Here is a 23,750-nt window from a genome sequence, read left to right as displayed (position 1 = left end):
TTCTCAAGAAGAAGGACAATGCTTTTCTTCGACATGGACGAGTAGGCTCTTTTACTGAACACCACAGGACCTCTCGGTTGGCTTTCATTGCTCTTTTCTTCTAAGGTAGTATTTCACCATTCTCACTGGGCAAAGAGTTCTCTCGGGTTCTTCTCCTACCAAAGAAGATAACCCACGAATCTCGAAGTTCTTGGGGCCTATGGACTTGATGGGTTTCTCATTCTTTGCAAGAAAACCAGGAAGGAAAGAGCAAATGAGAGAGTCCTCCTTAAAAACCCACATTACCATCAATCGCCTGAAGCTCACTCACTCTTCTGGCGGAAGCTAGAGCCATCAAAAACAGAGTCTTCCTGGTAAGGTCTCTGAATGAGGCTGAATTAGGGGGTTTCAAACCTAGAGGACCCAAGGAATTGAAGGACTACATCCAAATTCCAGCTAGGTGTCTTAGGATACTGCATTTTCGTTGTATTAAACGACCTAATAAGGTCCTGTAGGTCCTTATCTTCCGATAAGTTGAGGCCCCTGTGCCTGAAGACATTCGCCAACATACTACGATAGCCTTTAATCGTCGAAACGACTAAGCCACATTCTTGTCTTAAGATAAAAAGAAGTCTGCAATTTGATTCACAGAGGTACTGGAAGAGGAAACGTTATTCCTCTTGCACCATCTTCTGAAGACATCCCACTTCGATTGGTACATCTCGTAATGTGGAAGACCTTCTCGCTCTAGCGATTGCCTTAGCAGCTGCTGACGAAAAGCCTTTCGCTCTGACCAGTTTCTGGACAGTCTGAAGCCAGTCAGACTGAGAGCGGGGAGGTTTTTTGTGGTACCTGTCGAAGTGGGGCTGTCTGAGTAGATCGCTCCTTAGAGGAAGCGATCTTGGAAAATCCACTAGCCATTCCAGCACCTCTGTGAACCAATCTTGTGCTGGCCAAAGGGAGCTATCAAGTCATCCTCGCGGAATCTGACTCTGCGAACTTTTTTAAAGTCAACCCCAGAATCTTGAAGGGGGGAAACGCTTATACATCGAGTCCTTTCCAATCGAGTAGGAGAGCGTCTATCCCTATTGCTCCTGGATCCGAGATGGAGAGCAATACAGATCCAGTCTTTTGTTCTTTGCAGTTGCAAACAGGTCTAATAGAGGCCTGCCCCACAACTTCCAAAGGCTCTGGCAAACATCTTGGTGCAGAGTCCACTCTGTGGGAAGGACCTGATCTTTCCTGCTGAGGAGATCTGCCCTTACATTCCTTTCTCCCTGTACGAATCTGGTGAGAAGTTTTATCCCCCTTTCTTCTGTCCACAGAAGAAGATCTCTTGCTGTTTCGTACAGAGAAAGAAGGAATGCGTCCCCCCCCTGTTTCCTGATGTATGCCAGAGCCGTGGTGTTTGTCCGAGTTTATTTGCACAACTGCTCCTGTCACATCTGACTCGAACTCCTTCAGAGCAAGCCACACGGCTATTAGTTCTTTCCTGTTGATGTGCCAGGAAGACTGGTCCCCCCAATCCAGGTTCCTGACACCTCCTTGGTTCCCAGAGTCGCCCACCAACCTGTTTCCGACGCATCGGAGAACAACACCAGGCTGGGTTTCTGGGATTGAAGAGGCAGTCCCTGCGAGAACTTGTCGGTATCCGCCCACCATGCTAACTCCTTCTTGATTTGAAGAGTAATTGACAGGGAGAACTTCAAATCCTGAGAAGGACGACTCCAATTCGATGAAGAAAGAATTGGAGCGGTCTCAGGTGCAACCTTCCTAGGGAAACCAAATTGCTCCATTGAGGAGAGCGTCCCCAGCAAGACTCATCCACTCCCTCACTGTGCATACTTCTTTCCCTAAGAAGGTTGTTACTTTTTCGAGTCCCCGGGCTATCCTCTCCTGTGACGGAAAAGCCCGAAAACTCAGAGAGTTCATCTGGATCCCCAGATAAACGCACTCTTGAGCGGGAATCAGACTTGACTTCTGCAGATTGACCAGAAGTCCTAAGGAATAAGTCAAATCCAGGGTTTTCTTCAAGTCCTTCAGACAACGATCTCTGGAATTGGCCCTTATAAGCCAATCGTCGAGATAGAGCGAAATCCTCACCCCTTCCAGGTGAAGCCATTGTGCCACATTCCTCATGATGGGGGCCGTGGAGAGGCCAAAACACAGGGCCCTGAATTGGAAGATTCTTCCCCCCATCATGAATCTTAGAAACTTCCTCGAGGAAGGATGGATTGGTACGTGGAAGTAAGCGTCCTGTAAGTCCAAGGACACCATCCAGTCCCCTGGACGGAGTGCTGCTAACACCGAGGCAGTGGTCTCCATCGTGAACTTCTTCTTTTCGACGAAGAAGTTCAGGGCGCTTACATCCAACACCGGTCTCCATCCCCCTGAGGATTTCGGAACTAGGAACAGGCGGTTGTAAAAGCCTGCCGAAAGATGATCTGCCACTAGTTCGATCGCCTCCTTTTCCAGCATCTGGTCTACCGCTAGTCGGAGGGCTTGATTCATGATGGGGTCCCTGTATCTGGCCGTCAACTCCCTCGGGGTATTCGTCCAAGGGAGGCCTCGAAGAGAACGGGATTAGATAGCCCTTCCTCAAAATTGACAGGGTCCAGGCATCTGCGTCTTTCTGGGCCAGACTTCTGCAAACTGTAAAAGCCTGGCGCCTACAGTTGTCTGAAGGACTTGAGTCTTACTGGGAGGTTTGATTGATTTCGTAAAAGTCCTCCCTCTTCTGTTTGGTTTCCGACCTCTGAACGAAGAGGATCTAGAGGTAGATGCCCCTCGAAAGGGTTCCTGAGAGGTTCGGCTTAGCTTTCTTTGTCTTAGTCTGGAAGGTAGGGCGCGGCTTCCTTGCAGACTGTGCTAGAAGGTCCTGCGTAGCTTGGCAGAGAGAGCCTTCGAAATGTCTTGAACCAGGTGTTTAGGAAACAGCTGTGTAGAGAGAGGGGCAAAAAGCAAAGAACGATCTCTGAGCATGTGAGACCGACTTTGTTAAAAATGAGCAAAATACTGATCTTTTCTTCAAGACCCCTGCTCCAAACAGTGAAGCTATTTCGCTGGCCCCATCTCTCACCGATTTATCCATACAGGATAAGACACAATTCAAATCCTCCGGAGAAAACGTGTCCGGTCCTTGAGTTTTCTTGGCTAGGATATCGAGGGACCAATCGAGAAAGTTGAAAACTTCCAAGACTCTAAAAATGCCTTTTAGAATGTATCCATTTCATTCATTGCCCACGTTGTTCTGGACCGAATTCAAAGCTGATCTTCTAGTGGCGTCTACTATGTGCCGAAAATCTGCGTCAGCTGAAGACGGAAGGCCCAGTCCCAAGGGTTCTCCTGTCTCATACCAAAATCCTGTCCCTTCCTGAAAGCTTCGACGGAGGGAAGGCAAACATTGTTTCCCCGCTTCCTCTTTAGTACGCATCCATGAACCGAAACTCTTGAGCGCTTTCTTCATAGAAAGAGTCGGCTTCATTCTCACACACGAAGATCCTTTCGTTGCTTTCGCTGTGGAGAACAACGAGTGTGGAGAAGGAGGAGCAGTAGGGCTCAAAGACTCTCCGAACTCCTGAAGGAGAAGTTCTGTGAGCTTCTTGTACGAAGAACTGTTGCCGATGTATTAGTTTCTTCCTCAGAGGCTTCCTGGTCTTCTTGAGGAGGAGAACGGGGATGAGGATCCTTATGAGAATCCTTAGATGATTTCCTAGCTGGGTACAGTGCGATGAAGGAGACAAACGTCTTGAATGAGGAGAAGATTCCAAAGTAGAAAGGCGTACGGGAGAACGACGAGTTGTAAAAGAAGGACGCTTATCCGAAAATTCTTGTCTAAACTCGCATTCTCTAGAAAGACCACGTCTATCCCTAGGGAAACTACGAGAGGGAGAGCGCCTGCTAAGATCCTGTCGCCGATCGTGAGGAGAGCGGCTATTAGGCGCCGAGCGCCTATCTGTCACAGGGCGCTTAGTGAATCCTGGCGCCTACCCAAGCGGCGAAACGTTGCTAAAATAGGGCGCCTTCAGGAGCAGGGCGCTTTAGAGGCTCTTGATGCCTACGAAGCGGAGAGCGGCTTGCTACGCTCCGAGCGCTTAAACGAAACAGGGCGTTCTGCGAGATCTTGGTCCTTACCAAGGGGAGAACGTCTGTAAGGCTCCGAGCGCCTAACAGAAATCAGGGCGCTTGAGGCGTTCTTGACTTCTAGCAAGAGAGACCGATCAGGAGTAGGGAGTCTCGAGAACGAAGAGCGCCTACTAGGAGAACGAAGCAAACGAGAATCGAGGTGTCTTTCTCCAGGAGAACAGCTACTAAACGAATGACGCTTACCAGGAGCAGGGCTCCTACTAGACTCTTGATGTCTTACAGGGGAGGAGCGAACTCCGTGCGATGAGCGCCTACCAGTCACGTTATCCGACGCCCGACTACAGTAGTCGGAAGGAGAAGTGCGCCTACTTTCAGAAGGGCATTCCCTAGGTTCTCTGAGAAGACGAGGAGAATAAAGAAGAGACGGAGACGACGAACCAAGTCTTCTATGACCTGAGCGACTCTCTCTTCTTGCACGAACTCTAGAAGAAGGAGAAACAGAAGGGGCTGAGCGTCTACCCGAGGCAGGAATCCGATTTGAGGAAATATCTTCATAGTCCAAGGAGCGCCTATCCGTCGAATGGCGTCTCGACACCTCCGAGCGGGCGTGGTGTTCCTCTCGTGAAATGTTACGATGAGTAGAAGAATCCTTAAAAGAAGGAGAACGCCGATTACAAGGAGAGCGCTCTTCCGACGAAACGCGTCTCGATCTCTTGATCGGGAGAGACAAATCCTTCCTTCTACGCGATCTCGATGCCAAGGAGTCCGCCAAGGCTGTGATCTGAGCTTGTAGGCCCGCTAGTACTCGAGAAGGAGAGTCCCCAGGATCTTCTTCCGAAGCAAGCTCAGCGCGAGGCGCGGGAGAAGGAGGGCGATCACCTGATCTCCTAGGCTTCTTTGCTTGCAAGGAAGCTACATCAGAAAAGTCTTCTGGGCTGGATCGCTAACGTACTGAAGGGAGCCTCCGCAGCCCTCTTCAACGGGCGTGACGCCTCCTTAGAGCTCCACCCACGCTTCGGCGAAGGAGAAGAGGATGACGAAAAACACTGGCGAAGAATATTCTTCTTCTTACGATCCAAGGCAGCCTGGGAGCGAACTTCAGATCTGCCGAGGGGACGCCTGACCGTGGGGGCTCTCCCTAGCCCTCCTGCGGCTTTCGACTTTCCTCCTCCACTGGAAACTGGGAGTCTGGAAGAGGTCTAGGCCTGGAGGCACTAAGGAGCCGGTCAGACGCACCCTCCACATCCACTGGGTACACTGCACTTATCATCACTGACACTCTTACCTTGCTCAGTACGAAGATTCTTGTCTTCCTTAGAACACAAGGAAGCTTTTTGAGGCCGCCGCCTCCGAAGACGAATCTACGGCTTCGGTGCGGGGAGCAGGAGCTGAGACCTGGGAGGAAGGTTCTAAAACTACATTAATGTTAGTTTCATTCTCACTCATTCTCGACCTGCTCGAGCTCCTTGAAGAAGCTTTACGTACCCTATCCCTTTCAAGTTTCCTAATATAAGAAGAAAGAGCCTTATATTCATCTTCGTTCAAAACCTCACACTCTTGACACGGGTTACTAAACGAACATTCATTCCCCCTACATTTAACACAGAAAGTGTGAGGGTCCACCGCAGCTTTCGGTAACCTCACCTTACATCCATCGGTCACACATACTCTAAACAAAACCGGAGTTTTGGAAACAGAATCAAAATCAGACATTCTACAGGAAAATCCAGTGCAAAGTCAATAACGGTCCACAATCAGCGTATGCCAAGCCAACATAGAGCGAATACGTCACCAAAATGTTCAAATCAATCTCCAGGCAAGCGAGAAATGAAGAATATATCGGAAGAAACGACAACAGTTGTTATCGCTTCAGCGACAGAAAAAAATCTGCTGGAGAGATAGATTGGTTCATACGCCCGCCCCCCAGCGGCGGGTAAGGTAGACCCACCTGACCTACCTGTCGCGTGTGCCGCGAGATTTGAAATTCTGTCGGAACGTCGGAGACTATAGCTAAGTATATATCTGGCAGGGAAGTTCATGTACAAAATGATCTTGCAATGTCCTTCTGGAACCAACTGCACTGCTTTTACTTTTACTTTTCTCCTGTCCCTTATGATCCATTTCCATTTACCTATGTATTTTAATTACAGTAGGACTTGCTCCAATTTTCACTCATTCATGCAAATTCATCTGCGGTACAATTCAGGGTTCGAAAGAACAACAAAGTAGTGTGGTATAAACAAAAAAATTATCTGAGTTGACAAAGAGTCTTAGGGAAGTATAGCCACTTGTTCTGTTGCTTCAAACTGTGAGTATGGAATTTTTATTCTAAAATTAATATTAATAATACTTACCTGTATAATTTATCTAGCCCTAAATCCCCAAAAACAGCACCAAAATTTACCACATTGGCAACCCTGTTACCTCCTATTCTGTCCGCTATAGTTGGCAACGCTGCCGTTGACAGTTACAAAACCTTCCCTGAAAATCAGTTGTGATAGGCAGATCGTGGGGTAGGATGGGTGAGACTAGATAAATTATACAGGTAAGTATTATCAATATTAATTTTAGAATAAAAATTCCATATTAATAAACATTACCTTAATATAATTTATCTAGCCCGATTAACCACATTGAAAAGGAGGAGGGAATCTGAGTACAATTTCCCCTTCGGACAGAATAGGACATAAAACAATCAAAGAAATGTATATATCATAGGCAGTTAAAAATTCAACCCGAGGTCTAAGACACTAAGAACTCCAAGTCTCCTACCATAATGCCGCAGAACTGCGGTAGTAAAGGACAAGGAGTAAGTGTATAGTCAGTCAGTCTGTACTAAAGTCAGGTGCCCAACCAGGTGACCAGTCAGACAAAATGAGGACAGCAAGGCTGCACCCCGATGACTTTATCAAGCACTACAACGACACCTGCTCTCTCACGAATGTCTGGCGCCAAGAGGGAGGATCGGGTATTGACAACTCTTTCCCTGAAGGATGAGTGCCTTAAAGGCACAAAAAGGTTTAGGAAATTTATAAAGAGCGGCCGTGATGTAAACAACACGGGCGCTCGTTAACAACTGATTTTCAGGGAAGGTTTTGTAACCGTCAACGGCAGCGTTGCCAACTATAGCAGACAGAATAGGAGGTAACAGGGTTGCCAATGTGGTAAATTTTGGTGCGGTTTTTGGGGATTTAGGGCTAGATAAATTATATTAAGGTAATGTTTATTAATATGACTAGTTATATTTCATTTATTAAATATTTGTACTTATTAAAATAGTATGTCTTAAAAGATATCGATAGTTATGGGAAGATTTTTTCTTCAAATAATATTTTAAGCAATAGAAATTACAATAACTGCAGAACATCTTCATACTCACTATAGTCCTGAATTAAAATCTAAGGGCTAGGAAACTGATACCTGTACTGATTTTTTTAGGGTAACAAGGTTAATATTAGGTTGCCTGTTCCTTGACCTCTAAATTTAACAGAAAAACAAAACTTGACAGCAAGATATTCCAGGCAATGCAAACTATTAAAATTAGGTTTTGATGAAGCCTAAACTGAAGTAGCTTCCACATTTACTTCCAAAAAGGCCTGTCAGGGAAAAGACTACCTTAGGTGCCTTGCAAAGCATGCTATGAGCATTATGAAAGACCTTTGCTGGACTGCTTCAATGCCCAGCTAATTGTATTACTGTCAGCATTCTTTAATTTAATATTCCCTCTTGTTTATTTTCCACATAGCTATCCAACTTCTATAACTCTGCCAAACTCAAATTTTCATGAAGACAAAATCCTTTGGGCCTGCCTAAGTAGATTCTAAAAATATTGTGGTTTTCAATTTCTAAAACTAAAAATATAAAATATTTAACTGATTTCCCACCTTAAACTTAGGCATCCAATACATCATTCTGCCAAATTTTTTCACAGGATGACTGTTTTTCCCAAAAGCGTTCTTCAGCATCATTTCTACTTCGCTATCCGGCATCACACCTGCAAAGTAAGATACAGGATTAGTAAACAATACATCACAGACAAAATAAAATTAATATACATATACAAGAGGGAAAATATAAATCATTCCAAAAACTTTCTACAAGTGGTTAGGTGCTACTTTTAAAAGAAAAATAAGTGCTTGTGAGACAAAAAAATAGTTTTTGGGTCAATGTCTCATTCATATAACTGGGAATGTAAAATGCTACGTATTCAAATTTGAATTAATAACATTCAAAACATCTCACCATTTGATTCCATTTGCTCAAGAAGATCAATGGCACACTGCTGCTGTCTTGGGTAATGCATGAACTCTGCCTGGAAAAAATTCTGGGGGATCATCTTTCCTTTTGGCAACAGGTCAAGTAACTCTTTGTATAACTGAAAGTTAAAAAGGTAAATCTTAGATAGAGGCTTTACAAGTATTCTGAAACCATATAAAACAATACATACAGACTAATAGACTGTCTTTTATCCAAGCTCATTAGTATCTTATCAACCTCTCAGGAATGTAGCAAGTATGTTATAGCTCTGAACATCCAAAAAGGCATTTTGCAGGGTGTAGTAAAAGGCAAAAAAAGAAAAATGATATTGTTATGATACAATAAAGTTTCATATATACTTACCTGGCAGATATATACATAGCTATCGACTCCGTCGTCCCCGACAGAAATTCAAATTTCGCGGCACTCGCTACAGGTAGGTCAGGTGATCTACCGCCCTGCTCTGGGTGGCAGGACTAGGAACCATTCCCGTTTTTCTAATCAGATTCTCTCTTCCACCTGTCCTGCGGGGAGGCTGGGTGGGTCTTCAATTGTATATATCTGCCAGGTAAGTATGTATGAAACTATTGTATCATAACAATATCATTTTCATACATTCAACTTACCTGTCAGATATATACATAGCTGATTGACACCCTTTGGTGGAGGGCAAGAGACAGCTAACTACTGACTAGACAGGTAAACAACATATGTTGTAGGTATTTATAGACCTTGGTTCCTACCTTATCAGGTGGAAGACTTCGTGACTGCTGTCTAGGAGTCTGCTTCACCTCAAGAGCCTTAGCGAGATAGTGATCTGTGGCCAAGAGTTCTTGTGGGTCTGTCGATGGGGTATCATCCACTTACTCGACAGAACCTAACTGGCATTTGTCAATGGGAGCACATCCGCTTATATGACAACACGCCTTTATTTAAGGAGCACACAACCGATCCCGATCACCCGAACCTAACACCCGTGTTAGTTCTAAGATTGCCAAGAGCTATCCCCAAACTCTTAGAAAACAACCACAAACTCAATAACCACACATACAATAGTAAAAAAAAAAAAAATTTTGTACCCCTCTAAAAGTCAGCTGTCCAACTACGATCTCTCCTAGTGAAGAGAAGTGAAGGTCGCCTGTGCGACACCTGACACTTCCATGCACAGGAAACTCAAGAACACATCCAACAAGAGGGTTACATACATTATTAAGGATCGGTGCTAGCTCCCTTACCCAGAACCGTCTGTGCTGACACAAAACGGACCTAGAGAAAAAACATTTCTCATACGTAACTTGCACATCTTTTAAATAATGAAGAAGCAAACACAGGAGTTTTGCAACTCCAATAAGTTGCATCCAAAATGTTTTTAAGTGACATATTTCTTTGGAACGCAATAGAGGTTGCGATTGCCCTAACTTTTTGTGGGCTCTCATCTTAAAGATTAAATCATCTGGACATTCTTATGAGCTTCCGTAATAACACTTCTAACAAGAAGGCTAGGCGTTCTTGGACATTGCTCTCTTGGGATCTTTTACTGAGCACCAAAGACCTTTTTGCGAACCCCCCTAACTGCTTCTCTGTCCAGATAGAATTTAAGAGCTCTAACTGGGCAAAGGATCTTTCTGCCTCTCTGTGCCCACCAAACTAGTAGTCCTTTTTACTCGAAGCTCCTGGGCCAGGGATTCGAAGGGTTTTCATTTTTGGCAAGAAAGAGAGACTGGAATGAACAAATTGCAGAGTCTCCTTTGAAGCCGACTCATGATTCAAGGGCGTGCAACTCGCTGACTCTTTTTGCCGTTGCAAGAGACATCAGAAACAAACACTTTCTAGTGATATTACGAAATGAAGCAGTGTGTGGTGGTTCGAATTCTTCGGAGGATAGAAAGTTAAGAACCACATCTAAGTTCCAGCTTGGAACCTTAGGTTCCACTGACTTTGATGTTTCGAAGGAACGAATGAGGTCGTGCAAATCCTTATCATTCGTTAGATCTAATCCCTTGTTTCTAAAGACTGCTGAAAGCATACTCCTGTACCCCTTAATAGTCGGTACAGAGAGATGCGACTTTTCTCTAAGAAACAGAAGGAAATCCGCAATTTCGGTCACAGAGGTACTGGAAGAGGACAGCTTCTTCGACCTGCACCAGCTTCTGAAAACCTCCCACTTCGATTGGTACACTCGCCTAGTAGATGATCTGCGGGCTCGAGCAATTGCGCTTGCTGCCTGGCGAGAAAACCCTCTCGCTCTGACAAGTCTTTCGATAGTCGAAAGGCAGTCAGAGCAAGAGCGGGTAGGTTTTGATGGTACCTCTCGAAGTGGGGTTGTTTGAGCAGATCTATTCTGTTTGGAAGAGATCTGGGGAAGTCCACTGTCCACTCCATCACCTCTGTGAACCAAATCTGAGATGGCCAATACGGAGCAATCAGAGTCATTTTGGTTCCTTCGGATGCCACGAATTTTCTGACTACTTCCCCCAGTATCTTGAACGGGGAAAAGCGTAAACATCTAGCCCTGACCAGTCCAGGAGAAAGGCGTCTGTTGTCATAAGCCCTGGGATCTTCCACTAGGGCACAAAATGTGTCTATCCTTTTGGAGAGGAATGTGGCGAAAAGATCTATTTGAGGCTTCCCCCAAAGATACCAAAGGCTCTGACAGACTTCTGAGTGGAGTGTCCATTCTGTGGGAAGGACCTGGAACCTCCTGATCAGTCTGTCCGCCTCTCACATTCCTCTCCCCGCCCTTGGACAAACCTCGTTAGAAGAAATTACCTTCCTTTGGTTCGCCCAAATCAACAGATCTCTTGCCAGCTCGTACAGAGCGAAAGAGTGAGTCCCTCCTTGTTTCTTGACATAAGCCAGAGCGGTCGTATTGTCTGAGTTTATCTGTACGACCTTGCCTCTGACTATGTGTTCGAAGCTCTTTAGCGCAAGGTGAATTGCTAAAAGCTCCTTGCAATTTATGTGCCATGACACCTGTTCTGCCGACCAGGTGCCTGACACTTCTTTGGATCCCAATGTTGCACCCCAGCCCGACTCCGATGCGTCTGTGAACAATGTCAGGCTTGAGTTCCGTACTTGCAGGGATACTCCTTTGTTTTCTTTTAAGGGAATCAACCACCACTTTAAATGATTTTTTATTTCCTCCGAGATTGGAAACGTGTCCGAGAGCTGTCCTGTCTTCCAACTCCAACTTCTTCTCAGGAAGAACTGAAGCTTGGACGAAGATGTAAGTCTTCCTAGGGGAAAAAGAAACTGTTCGAGCGAGGAAAGGGTCCCCAGAAGGCTCAGCCATTCCCTCGCTGAAGTGCGCTCTTTCCCTAAGAAGTTCGATACCGTGGCACAGCCTTTCCTTATTCTCTCTTGAGAGGGAAAAACTCGAAAACCCCGAGAATCCATCTGAATCCCCAGATAAACCACGTTCTGGCTGGGGATCATCTGAGACTTCTCGAGGTTCACGATTAATCCCAATGATTTTGTCAATTCCAGTGTTGTTGACAGATCCTCCAAACACTGCTTTTGAGACCTGGCTCTGATGAGCCAGTCGTCCAGGTACAGGGAGACGTTTATCCCTTTCAAATGTAAGTGTCTTGATACATTTTTCATCACGTCCATAAAGACTTGAGGAGCCATGGAAAGGCCGAAACACAGGGCCCTGAACTGATAGATTCTTCCCTCGAACATAAATCGAAGGTACTTCCTCGACGAATGGTGGATCGGGATGTGGAAATATGCGTCCTGAAGGTCTAGGGACGCCATCCAATCTCCTTGACGCAGTGCTGCAAGGACTGAAGCAGACGTTTCCATGCTGAACTTCTGTTGTTTTACGAATTTGTTCAGCGCCTACATCCAGTACCGGTCTCCATCCCCCGAGGCTTTTGCTACAAGAAACAAGCGATTGTAAAACCCCGGGGAGCTGCGATCCAGCACCAGCTCTATTGCTCTTTTGTCCCACATCTGTACCACCATCTGACGAAGAGTATCCATCAGAACAGGGTCCTTGTATCTGGAGGACAGTTCCCTCGGTGATGTTGTCAAGGGAGGACTGTCCTTTAATGGGATGTAATAACCCTTCTTGATGATTGACATCATCCAAGGATTCGACCCTATGTCTTCCCAGGCTTTCGCAAAGAAATGTAACCTGGCTCCTACAGGTGTTTGGAGGATAGATTTCTCACTTTCCCTTCTTAAAGGGACGGAAGGAAGACCTGTCCCTTTTCTCGGTTGACTTCCTTCTGGCGATAGATCTAGCTGGAAGGCCTCCTCGAAAGGGCTGCTGCTGAGCTGGACGAGCCACTTTCTTTTCCTCACTGGCCACAGGTCTATTTTCCTTGAGGATTGTCTAAGGAGATCCTGGGTGGCCTTTTCAGTCAGTGAATGGGCAATATCCTTCACCAACTGCGAGGGAAAAAGATGTTCTGAGAGAGGCGCAAACAATAAGGCGGACCTTTGCGAAGGAGAGACGGCCTTCGTGAGGAAAGCACTGTGAACCGCCCTCTTCTTTAAAACTCCTGCACCAAAGAGGGAGCATACTTCAGCCGATCCATCCTGAACAGCCTTATCAATGCATTGTGAGGATGCTATTTAGGGTTTCTGGGTCCAGTTGTTCCTTTTCATGAGACTTCTTGGCAAGAACCCCAAGGGACCAATCTAGGAAGTTAAAAACTTCTAAATGTGTGAAAAAGTCCCTTGAGGAGGTGGTCCGTTTCCGAAAAGACCCCACCCCATGTTACTTTTGCTGAATTCAAAGCGTGTCTTCTCGATGAGTCTACTAAACTCAAGAAGTCTGACTCAGCCGAAACGGACAGAGACAATCCCATATTCTCTCCCGTTTTGTACCAAATTCCTCTCCTCCCCGTAAGTTTAGCAGGAGGCATACAAAAGACTGTCCTTCCTAACTCCTTCTTCTTCTTGAACCAGGAGTCAAGAGATTGTAGCGCCCTCCTCATAGATATAGCAGGCTTCATTTTTAGGAAAGAGGAAGACTTGTGCGTTTTCGTGCTCGAAAACAGAGAGCGTGGAGAAGGAGGAGCGGCTGGCGTTAAAGAATCTCCATATTCTTCCAAAAGAAGGGACGAAAGAACTTTGTAATTAGAAAATCCTTCCTTCATTTCATCCTCCGAGGCATCTTCTGGGTTCATAGGCTCGGAAGGAGAAGGCTCCCTTCTTTCCTGTTTCTTCCCTTACTCTCTTCCTTTCCGAAGAAGCACTTCTAATTGGAGAGGGTACTAAGAGTTTACTCTCTCTTTGCTAAAAGATTGACGCTTGGATGACTCCTGTCGGATGTCAGGCTCTTCATGCAGGGAATGCACCTGGCGTACGGCAGGAGTATCTCGCCTGGAAGGAGTAACGTGTTTGGAATACTCCTGGTGCTTGGCAGGCGCAACGCGCTTCGAATACTCCTGGCGTCTGGTAGGCGCATCTTGTTCTGAATACTCCTGGCGCCTGGGAGGAGTATTAAATTCAGAATACTCCTGGCGCCTGGGAGGAGTATAAAGTTCCGAATACTCCTGGCGCCTGGGAGGAGTATTAAGTTCAGAATACTCCTGGCGCCTGGGAGGAGTATCGAGGTCCGAAGACTCCTGGCGCCTGGCAGGAGTATGTCGCTCCAAATACTCCTGATCTTTGGAATGCGTATGGTGTTTAGCAGGAGTATTGATCATGGTAGGCGCTTTCCGTTTAACAAGCGCTCTACTCCTAACAGGATCTTCTTCTTCAGTTAACTCTTGGCGCTTGGTTGAAGATCTTGAACGTTGTACGGAATATTCTGGCTCTTTGCGCCTACTCGGAGCCTGGCTCCTGGCTGGCGCCAAACGCTTGACAGGAGTAACTTCCTTTCTTACTTCTCTCCTGTCTAACGCACCGTTCCTGCCGGAGATGGTCGCCTGTGCGACACCTCCCCCGGAAGGCTCGTTGCGCGTGACAGGGGATCGGTATTTAGATCTCTTAATAGGAAGCCTATCATCCTTCTTACGAGTAGGCTCCTTATAAAGAACTCCTACCAACGAGGCTAATTGTTCCTGCACATTCATTAAAATTTTCCTGGTTGAGGAATCTTTCGAATCAGGAGAGGGAGATCTGGAAGGCGCTCTAGGATCTCCTCCAGACCCAGAGTCCGATTGTTTTCTAGCCTTCTTTATTACCGAAGGCGCATCTTCTTCAGAGAAGCGCTTGGGGCTAGAATTGAGCTCATGTTCTTTCATACTCCTCTTCAGCGGACGGGAAAGTTTCGACTCCTTCCATCCTCTTCTCGGAGAGGACGAACTAGAAGACGAAAAGCACTCTCGAAGGACGCTTTTCCTATAGCGGTCCTTGGCAGTTTGTGATATGATAGATTCTACCGAAGGGACGCCTGATCGTTGGGGATTCTCCACAACCCCCGTACGGCTTTCGACTTTCCTTCTCCTCCGGGCCAGGGAGCTTGGAAGAGGTCTAGGCCTGGGAGCGTCGCAGAGACGACCAGACGCCCCCTCCACTACACTGGGGACACTAATATCACTAGCGAAACCACATTCACTTTCCTTACCTTCCAATGCTGCCATTTTTTCCTGCATTTTCTGAAGGGAAGCTCTGAGTTCCGCTATTTCCGAAGCAGAACTAGAGGGATTAGCAATTTGTGAACGGGCTGAAACAGAATGGGCATGATTATCAGAGGAAGAGGCTACAGAACTAGACAGTAAATCACGAGATGTAGACATTCTGCGGGTTTTGTAAGCCGCTTTCCTCTCTCTATCTTTCTCTAACTTCTTCAAGTAAGAAGTTAGATTCTTCCACTCTTGCGCACTGTTTCTCACACTCGTTACACGTATTCTCAATCAAGCATTCAACCATTCTACAACCACTGCATGTAGTGTGAGGATCTACCGAAGCTTTCGGAATCCTCACCTTACAGCCCTCATTCACACACACTCTGAAACTATCACTAGAGTCAGACATATTCACGAATTCCAAAAACAAGTCCAAGTCCGAGTGCCGCGAAATTTGAATTTCTGTCGGGGACGACGGAGTCAATAGCTATGTATATATCTGACAGGTAAGTTGAATGTATGAAAACTCCTTGTTTTTGTTTGTCTTTTCTGTACTCTCATTTTCAATCTTTAACTTACTTATTTCTAACACATTCAGTTACCATTGGTGCACAAGGCCCTTTTTCTTACCTCAGGTATTTTTGAAAAACCCCTTTGTTCATACGTAAACAAACCCTTGGTCTTAACAATAGGATCATTTCTAGCGCCTAGTTGGATCCGGGTTTACTACCCATTTATGAGTGAATCATGAAACTTTGACTATAGCCATGCACTGGGTTACTTTCAGCTATTCAATAATTAAGAAAGTAAAAATAAAAGAGGGGTCATTTTCAGCCCTTCAGCCCTTACAACAGCAAAATGAAGGGGTAGAGTGGTCGGAGAGCAAGATAAAAGAAATCACAACAATAAATGGGATGATTTACAGTGATCTAATAGTGGAACTGGGAGAAAGCTCCACAGTTGTATTAAGATGTAACAATAATGGTTGCTGGATGGTAGGAATGTGGGAATTTTGCAATCCTTGATCAGTCTTTCATACACTAGTAAGCCTTAAGAATTAAGATTTTATTTTCATCTCGATTTCCTGCAAAATTAACCTGCCTATTTCCAAAAGATTGTTTAGTCACTGCAAAATAAAAGGAATCCACTAACACGCACTTTACTTAGACCAAACTTCACGCAAATCATATATTATCTAAGGTACTTATGAATTGGTGTGAAGGGTGCTAATATGATAACCTCCACAAAGATTTGCACACATCAATTAGTACTAACATTTGCAAATTATGAACTAGGCACTACGACTCAAATTTCCAGATTATCATAAAAATCCAAATTTGTTCTGACAAAAAAAAAAACTCTTACATTTATGTGCCAAATGGTAAGAACTTTCACACTACACTCAACATTAAATGACAATTACTATACCTCTAAGTCCTTATGTACACCAAATTCTTCCATATGTTTGAGTGCTGCATAAATAAATTCCACATGACCCCTGAGATGTCTTTCCTTTACTTTAAAGACTTCACATGCTGCTTTGAAAGATTCTTTGTTTCGGTTATTGGAGTTAAAATATCCCTGTATTGACAAACGTGTATCAGGATCCCTCTTCTCCCTGGAAAATCATAAATATAAAATAATAAATTATTGTTAATGAAAAAACAATAAAGGCAGTCCCCGTGTTACATCAGGTTTGGGTTAAGTCGTTCCAGACAAAGCGCTGTTGCTATTTATTCCCATTATAATTATGATGATTCAGGTTAAGGCAATTTTTATTATAGCACCCTGCTGGGAACGGAACCCCCGCCGTAATCTGGGGACTGCTTGTAATAGGGATTCAGTGCATGAAAGCAAATTTTATTGTTTTGTAATTATACGTACTCTTGCCATAACTTGCTCTGGGCTGAAAGACTGCTGAGCAGCAGTTGAAAACATGTTTAGGAATGGGAACAAGTTTCTCACCTACCAAAACTCTCACTACTTGGGTCTGAAGAACAGAGTTGTAAACATACCCACCTAAATAGACTAAAGATAGGGACTCCAGATAAATTATAGTTTGTATCTAAGATACAGAGAAATAATCTTTTATCTTGTTAGCGTTCATACAAATTTCACACTTGTTACTTTCCTCGAGATAAAAAAGGTATACCTACTTAAGTGGGGAGTAATTGATGCCTGAGCTCTTCAACTCGTTTTCCTCTAACTGGAGGCAAAGCTGTTACTTGTCCTTGTAATTTAATCTAGATCTATGATCTTTAATTGAAGCATTTCTCATGCAATCATCATTGTTCTCTAAATTTTAGTTTACAATCTCATAATTTTCAGACTAATTCTCCCCTCACTAAAGCTGGCATTCTGGAGAAACAGCTGATGAAGTAATAATTTCTGTGTTCTTGCAGAAACAAAAGAGTGAGTGAGTGATTTGTGCAATATATTCACAGCCATCTTATGGCTCTGTTATTTCTTGAGTACACAATACCACTGATATTACCCTGACCCAGGAGATGAAAGTCTGAAAAGGTAGTTTCTTTTCATTATGAACTGGCTCAATCAGTAATCTAGCCACCTCTTTTCTCTCTCTTGTCATACAGTGGCTATCACTCACAGTTGGCCTTGCACATAGCATTGTCCATGGTAATAAAAGTTCTTTGCAGCGCTATCTTAACCTCATCTGTACTGCTTTCTACTTTTTATTTTTCAATTGATCCCTTAGGTGTCCTCCACCTTGCAGTCAGCATACTTTGCTCATTTCATTCATCCTACTGCTATATATAAAATGTATAAATTTTTGTGTGTAATAAAGTCTACATATATTTAATTCCATGTTTAGTCAAAAAATGCAAAGCAATGTGAAGGACCTCATATTAGGATCACAATACAACTGTACAATTAACTACTACTGCTGTCATATTGACACAGCAGGTATACTACAGCAGTAATGTGTTAAAAACACTTAAGGAGCGTCCACACGGTCAAACGATGTCTGACAGACAAACATTGTTACCAATTAACAATTGTCTGCCGGTCTTTGCCTTGCGAAGAGTAAAAACACCGGTATGCAACTTCACCTGGTACCACTGTTTGTTGCCAGATCTACCTTCATCGTTTCAATGCTTATGACGTCATCCTGCTTCGCCTATGATATGGTAACAATGTTTGTCCGTCGGACATTGTTCGATCATGTGGACACACCTTTAGAAGCAAAGCCTGTGAGTGTAAAAGAGGACCATGTGCAATGGGTTATTTAGTTAACTCAATGAAAACAAATATTCACCGTCCATGACGTGCAAATAAACTTTCTAATTCAACAAACTAGAGTTAACTTATACATACCAAACTGAATGACAAATACAAAAAGTGATGGTGCTTTACTTATGTAAAATACTGAGAGATTACAAGAGAGTTCAAGTGCAAAGAATTACAAAATTATTTCATGACAAAAAAATTAGTATGTCCCAGCACTCTGTGCATCATTTTGGTTTAAAGTAGGTCACCAAAAATCAAGAATGGTTACAAAAAATTATAAATATTTTCCTTTAACTATAATCCTATACAGTACATCGAATAATTAATAAAAATATAAAATATATGATATATTTATTAATTTATTAAAAAAGGCATAACATTATAATAAAAAACTAGGTATTCTTACCTTGATGCCTGCAGTGCTGATGAGGATGCTATACTTCTTACAGGATAAACTACTTTATTTATACTTGAAAATATTTGAAGACATTCACTTGCATTTTTTGCCCTGGGCAATAGTAATCTAAGATTCATTCTCCCAGCCAATACATAAGATATGGCATTCATAGTAAATAACTGAAATGAAATTAATGACAGAATTAAGGTCAACTTCAAAATTTTAGACAAATTTTTTTTATGAGTGAAAAGCATAACAAATTTTCAAAGTTCATAACAAACCCCAAAACAGCCTAGGCAGTCCAAATACTGATAAATCTGTAAATGCTCTTAGTTTTTGGAAAAATATTTACTTTTATTACTTTACACAATAACATATACAGCAATTAAATAAAAACCTTCACATTCATTCATTTTATGCAAACCCAATTTCTGTATTTAAAAAAATGTTCTAGGGTATCTAGGTTGTGAACTAATAACCTTTAAATGGTGTCAAGTTAGCAAGAGCTGCATGTTGTCCCCTCACCAGTTCACTTAGTAATTTGACAGAGAGATAGTTACATGGCAATGTATTACATTAAGTGGGAAATACTTCATAATCAATATGAAAAAGTAGTCTATGCAAGCAAACAAAAGTGACTGTTTCCGCATCATAGTAATAGCTACGTATCTGGAAAGCCTAACTAACCTAGGCTATACATTTACATTCATGAAAATTTATAAAATGTTTCCCATTTTAAACATATATTAAACTTGTATGTCATCTTCTAAACCTCTCTAGCCTAGTTATTTGCTTGAAAAGGCCTAAATTCCTAGGATCTGACAAGAAAATACTTGAAAATTTATTTTTACTAAAGAATGATTGAAAATAAAGGATCAAGGTAAAATTGAAGGCCACTATTAAGGCCTGATTCTTGCCAATAGCCAACCAAGAATTTACCATTTTTGAAATTTTTGTTTTTATTCATGTTTATGATTATTTATCATCCTTTATGTTTTTATATTCATCAACAAGAGCTGGCATGTTATACAGGGAATAAAGGTTGTAATTTTACCAGGATAAGGACATAGGTAATACCTAGGTAAGACCTACCTACCAATCAGGTTATGGCCCTCTTAGTAGCTATTTTACAGCGATTTTACCCATCCAAAAGCCCAGCTTTCCCCCCCTGTGGACCCTTGAATTGTAGGACATAAAGATAGGGTCCACTAGGATATCTACCTATAAAATCTTCCACTTGCTACAGAAACGAATGTCAGAGAAGACTTAAAAATACAGGAAAATGTTAGGCTATTTTCACGTCCAACATGCAATAGACTGGTTTGTGTTAAATATTAATAAAGCCTAAACTCTAATTACATAATAAAATCTCCATTTATATGTTATATTTGGAGTGACTCCTACAGAGGGATAAAGTAAAGTTTGTAAACCTCGTCTAGGTAGTCTGGCAGACTAGTACTAGCCTAGCTAGGTAGGTAGGTCCAGGTAAACTTGACCAGGGGACTAGGTAGTTTAAAAAGATATTAATATTGCAATTAGCATTTCTTTCAATTGTTTTCACAAATAAGTACCTTATATTGTCACCACGAGGATTGGGCGTCATGGATAATTCACTTTTATACGCTAAGTTCGTCTCATTTTGTGTAACAATTTTTCGCCGGGAATTCGTCCTGGGACAGTTGTCAAAAACACTATACTTAGGTAAGAGGCTTGTTCTATATATATTTAATTGTATCTACTGCATAATACTTTTCGTTAAAATCAACTATTGGTACTGAATATATATATCTTAAAACTCATAAAAGGGTTGCATATCGTATTTATGGCTGGTTTACTATTGAATACGCTTTAAAGCTCTTAAAATATGGAAAGCGTAAGAAACGTATCCAATGATCCCATCTTCTTCTTCTTCGTCATTTCAGTACAGAATCTAGTCATTTAGGAGCAACCGTTCGCGAACTTGTAACCATTATCAATGAAAATATGAAAAAAATAATAAAGAGGGTGTCTATTTCTTCTATCATTTCTAGTACCGACCAAATTACCAAGTCTGCAGATAATCTAGCCTTTACTAGAGCCCATCTACACTGTTATCTAGGTACTGGAGTCTCAACCAGCGGGGAGAATTTAAATTAGGTGGTTAAGTTTATTGAAAACTTCGTCTGTTAAGTAGAACTGAACATCTATAAAAATTTTCATCAGGAAGACTGCTTTTTATTTTACTTGACACACACGCTAAATAACTCAAGGTGAGGACTTGCAAATCAAGTGTCCTAAAAAAAATATAAAATAATTGTAAACGTGATTTGTATGGAGATATGAGGAAACAATGGAGGACAATATAAAGAATATCTTTAACGCGGAAATGCAAAAATATGAATGCCGGTGAAATTGGTAGGGTATATTTACAAGATCAAACGGATATTGCATAAATGGAAAGATGAATGAAAAAGTAAATGGAGCCTAATTACCCGTTTTATATCTAGTGACTACCTAAGAGCTTTCCTTAATGGTTCATAAATAGGTCACACTGACGGGATAAATGGGGCTCAGGTCACTGGCCATTGCCACCAGGAAATATACCCATAACATCATAAGTATGTATATAAGCAATTTTTGAGATACAATTAAATACCACATACCCGTAAAAGGAAAAGATTCACTACAGTAGATGAATTACTAGTGTAGTTTGTGAAACTTTTATTTAATTTGCTCATTACAATTGCAGAAATTAGTTTAGCATTTAGAAGATTTTTCTTGGTAAAATAAACTTGATAGGTCTATAGAATGTCTAAACGAATGTGAAATTCTTAGGAACCTAGCCAGCGATGAAAAAAAAATTTCTTGGTGTCAAAATATTTCTTTTATTCTTTCTTTATTTTTTTTTTTAAGCAACAGAGCCTCTTTACTATTTCTATAGTCAAGTAAGGCTCGAGGGTTGTCGGAATCTTCCATAGTAGTGCCATATCTTTGCGTCATAAGCTGTTTACAGGAATATTATGATAAAAAAGATATTATGATATAAAAGATAAAACTTACAAAAAGAAACTTGACAGCAATATGGACTTTTCCTGAACATCATTGCTATACAACTTTAACACGATTGACGTAATCACATCACTGCATGGATCTCTATAATCAAACCAGTTCTGTCCCCATCGAGCTATTGGCATTCGTCAAAAACAATTGATGGTAGGTTTGTTACAAAGGCTGGAGGTTTTTTGCGACAAAAAGTAGTTCTCGTACTTTTCACAGTTTTAGTTGGATATCTATACAGGGACTGAATCACGTCACAGACCTTAGTTTTTTTCTTTTAGCTAGCTAGAGAATGGAATAGAACCTGTTAGTTACCACGAAATTCGAGGCTTGAGTCGATGAGGGTAGACCTATATTACTATTCCGCGGCGGCCTAGACTATGGCAATTGCGGTTTTTCAATGCAGTTTAACCTCCTGAACAAGAATTTTAAGTAACATTTATTCGGACGACTGTAGTTAATCCCCAGGGGCCAGTACTAAACACTAATAAATACATTGGACGCCCTAGTGGATGTCGTATCCGCGGTTACATTCCTGCAGTCCGTGTGGAAGTATTCTTTAGAATTACCTCGATGAGGTGCTACTATAGTAGGCGTCCTGCCCAGAAATGTGAAGAAGTGCTCTTAAGGAATTTTGATCCCCGAAAGGGTAGTACCAATCAAAACAAAACACGCAGGTAGACCGTTTGCTATAGTAGCACCGTCGATGACAGCCGCACCGAGTTTTACCACAACATATTCTCAGTTGTTGTTTGTTTGTATGGTGTTTATACGTTGCACGAACATGTAGTTATTCAGCAACGGGACCAACGGCTTTACGTGAATTCCGAACCACGTCGAGAGAGAACTTTTATCACCAGAAATACACATCTCTCACACCTCAATAGAATGGCCGAGAATCGAACTCGTGACCATCGAGGTGGGACGCCAACACCATACCAACCACGCAACTGAAGCGCTTCGAAGTAGTTATTGTTCTTATTATTATTTTTTGAGAAAGAATGATATTTGATCCATGATGGAAAATTCTCTCCTTTCAGGAGGAGATAGTGATTGATTGATTATGAAGGGGGAGATAATGAACTCGTGCTTTTGCCCTGACTTACGTGTAGTCCCATTTGCAGCTCTTCATGATTTGATCTTTTAAAAGTCTAGTGTATATATAACCGTGTATTTCAGCAAATTGTATTTACTATATGCTTTACATATATTTATAATGTATATATCGAATAATCACCTAGCCTAACAAATATATAACACTTGATTCATTTACCTGTCCTTTGTTGTATTGCTCGCCTAAGTCACCTGACGACCTTAACTAATAAAATAAATACTCGAGAATCCAACTGACAAACCATAATCGAGGGCAATAACGTACATTTCACCACACAGGGACGGACTGGGACTAAATTTCGGCCCTTTTGATGTTGACCGCCCCACTTGAAGATGGAGCTAAATAGAAGTGGGGAGGTATATCTTGAAATGAAAGTATACACACACACACACACACACACACACACATATATATATATATATAGATATATATATATATATATATATATATATATATATATCATATATATATATATATATAATTATAAGATATATATATATTGTGACGTGTATAGATCGTTCGTCTACCCAAATATCAATTAAATAATTTGATTTGGAAAACGGCAGCCATTTCTTTAGAATATCACCGGATTTTAGGAAAACGCGGGAACCAAAACCCGCCAGCCAGAGATAGGGGATTCCCCAGTTGGGGGAAAAGAGTCTTTTATCAGCTGTAGGGACGTATCTCAAAAGGGAAGGGTGTAGGCAGATTGGTACTTCTTAGACCTATACCTTAAGCTCTCTTTCCTGTGACCCCTCTGCTGGCTGTATGCTTGTTTTCCAGGATTTGCCTTGATCGTGGGGGGTTAAGCTGACTTCCAACCCCCAAGCAACCCACCTGAATTCTGCCTCAGTCGGCTGCGAGACGTGATCTCGGACAGAGGTCAAATTACCTGCCTTCCTGTTAGGCCTATCCAGGGCGTGAGTGGCGCGCCGATGACCCAGGCCTCAGACAAAAGGGAGGCCCATGCTTTTCTACAAAGAGCCACATTTTCTACAAAGGTCCACACTGAACACGACATCCAGGTACGTCTTGTGGAACAGCATATTGCCAGTCTCTCCCAACCTATTATCATTTTGATCCTCATTCTCCCAATTCAATTTCCAGC

At 42.5% G+C, this 23,750-nt stretch overlaps 1 protein-coding gene across 1 annotated transcript in view; it reads right to left on the bottom strand.

The window, feature by feature from the left end:
* LOC135197033 (evolutionarily conserved signaling intermediate in Toll pathway, mitochondrial-like) overlaps nucleotides 1–20,219 on the bottom strand; it is a 48,488-nt gene extending 28,269 nt beyond the window's left edge. The window contains exons 1-5 of the mRNA XM_064223940.1: nucleotides 20,064–20,219; nucleotides 18,502–18,671; nucleotides 16,275–16,464; nucleotides 8,308–8,440; nucleotides 7,950–8,059 (exon numbers count right to left, since the gene is read on the bottom strand). Coding sequence (XP_064080010.1) covers nucleotides 7,950–8,059; nucleotides 8,308–8,440; nucleotides 16,275–16,464; nucleotides 18,502–18,662 — 594 coding nt within the window. The 5' untranslated portion in view covers nucleotides 18,663–18,671; nucleotides 20,064–20,219. The remainder of the gene's footprint in view (nucleotides 1–7,949; nucleotides 8,060–8,307; nucleotides 8,441–16,274; nucleotides 16,465–18,501; nucleotides 18,672–20,063) is intronic.
* Nucleotides 20,220–23,750: the final 3,531 nt, after the last annotated feature.

The sequence above is a fragment of the Macrobrachium nipponense genome, chromosome 18, assembly GCF_015104395.2.
Source record: "Macrobrachium nipponense isolate FS-2020 chromosome 18, ASM1510439v2, whole genome shotgun sequence".
Lineage (NCBI taxonomy): Eukaryota > Metazoa > Arthropoda > Malacostraca > Decapoda > Palaemonidae > Macrobrachium > Macrobrachium nipponense.
This window is presented reverse-complemented; position numbering and strand designations above follow the sequence as displayed.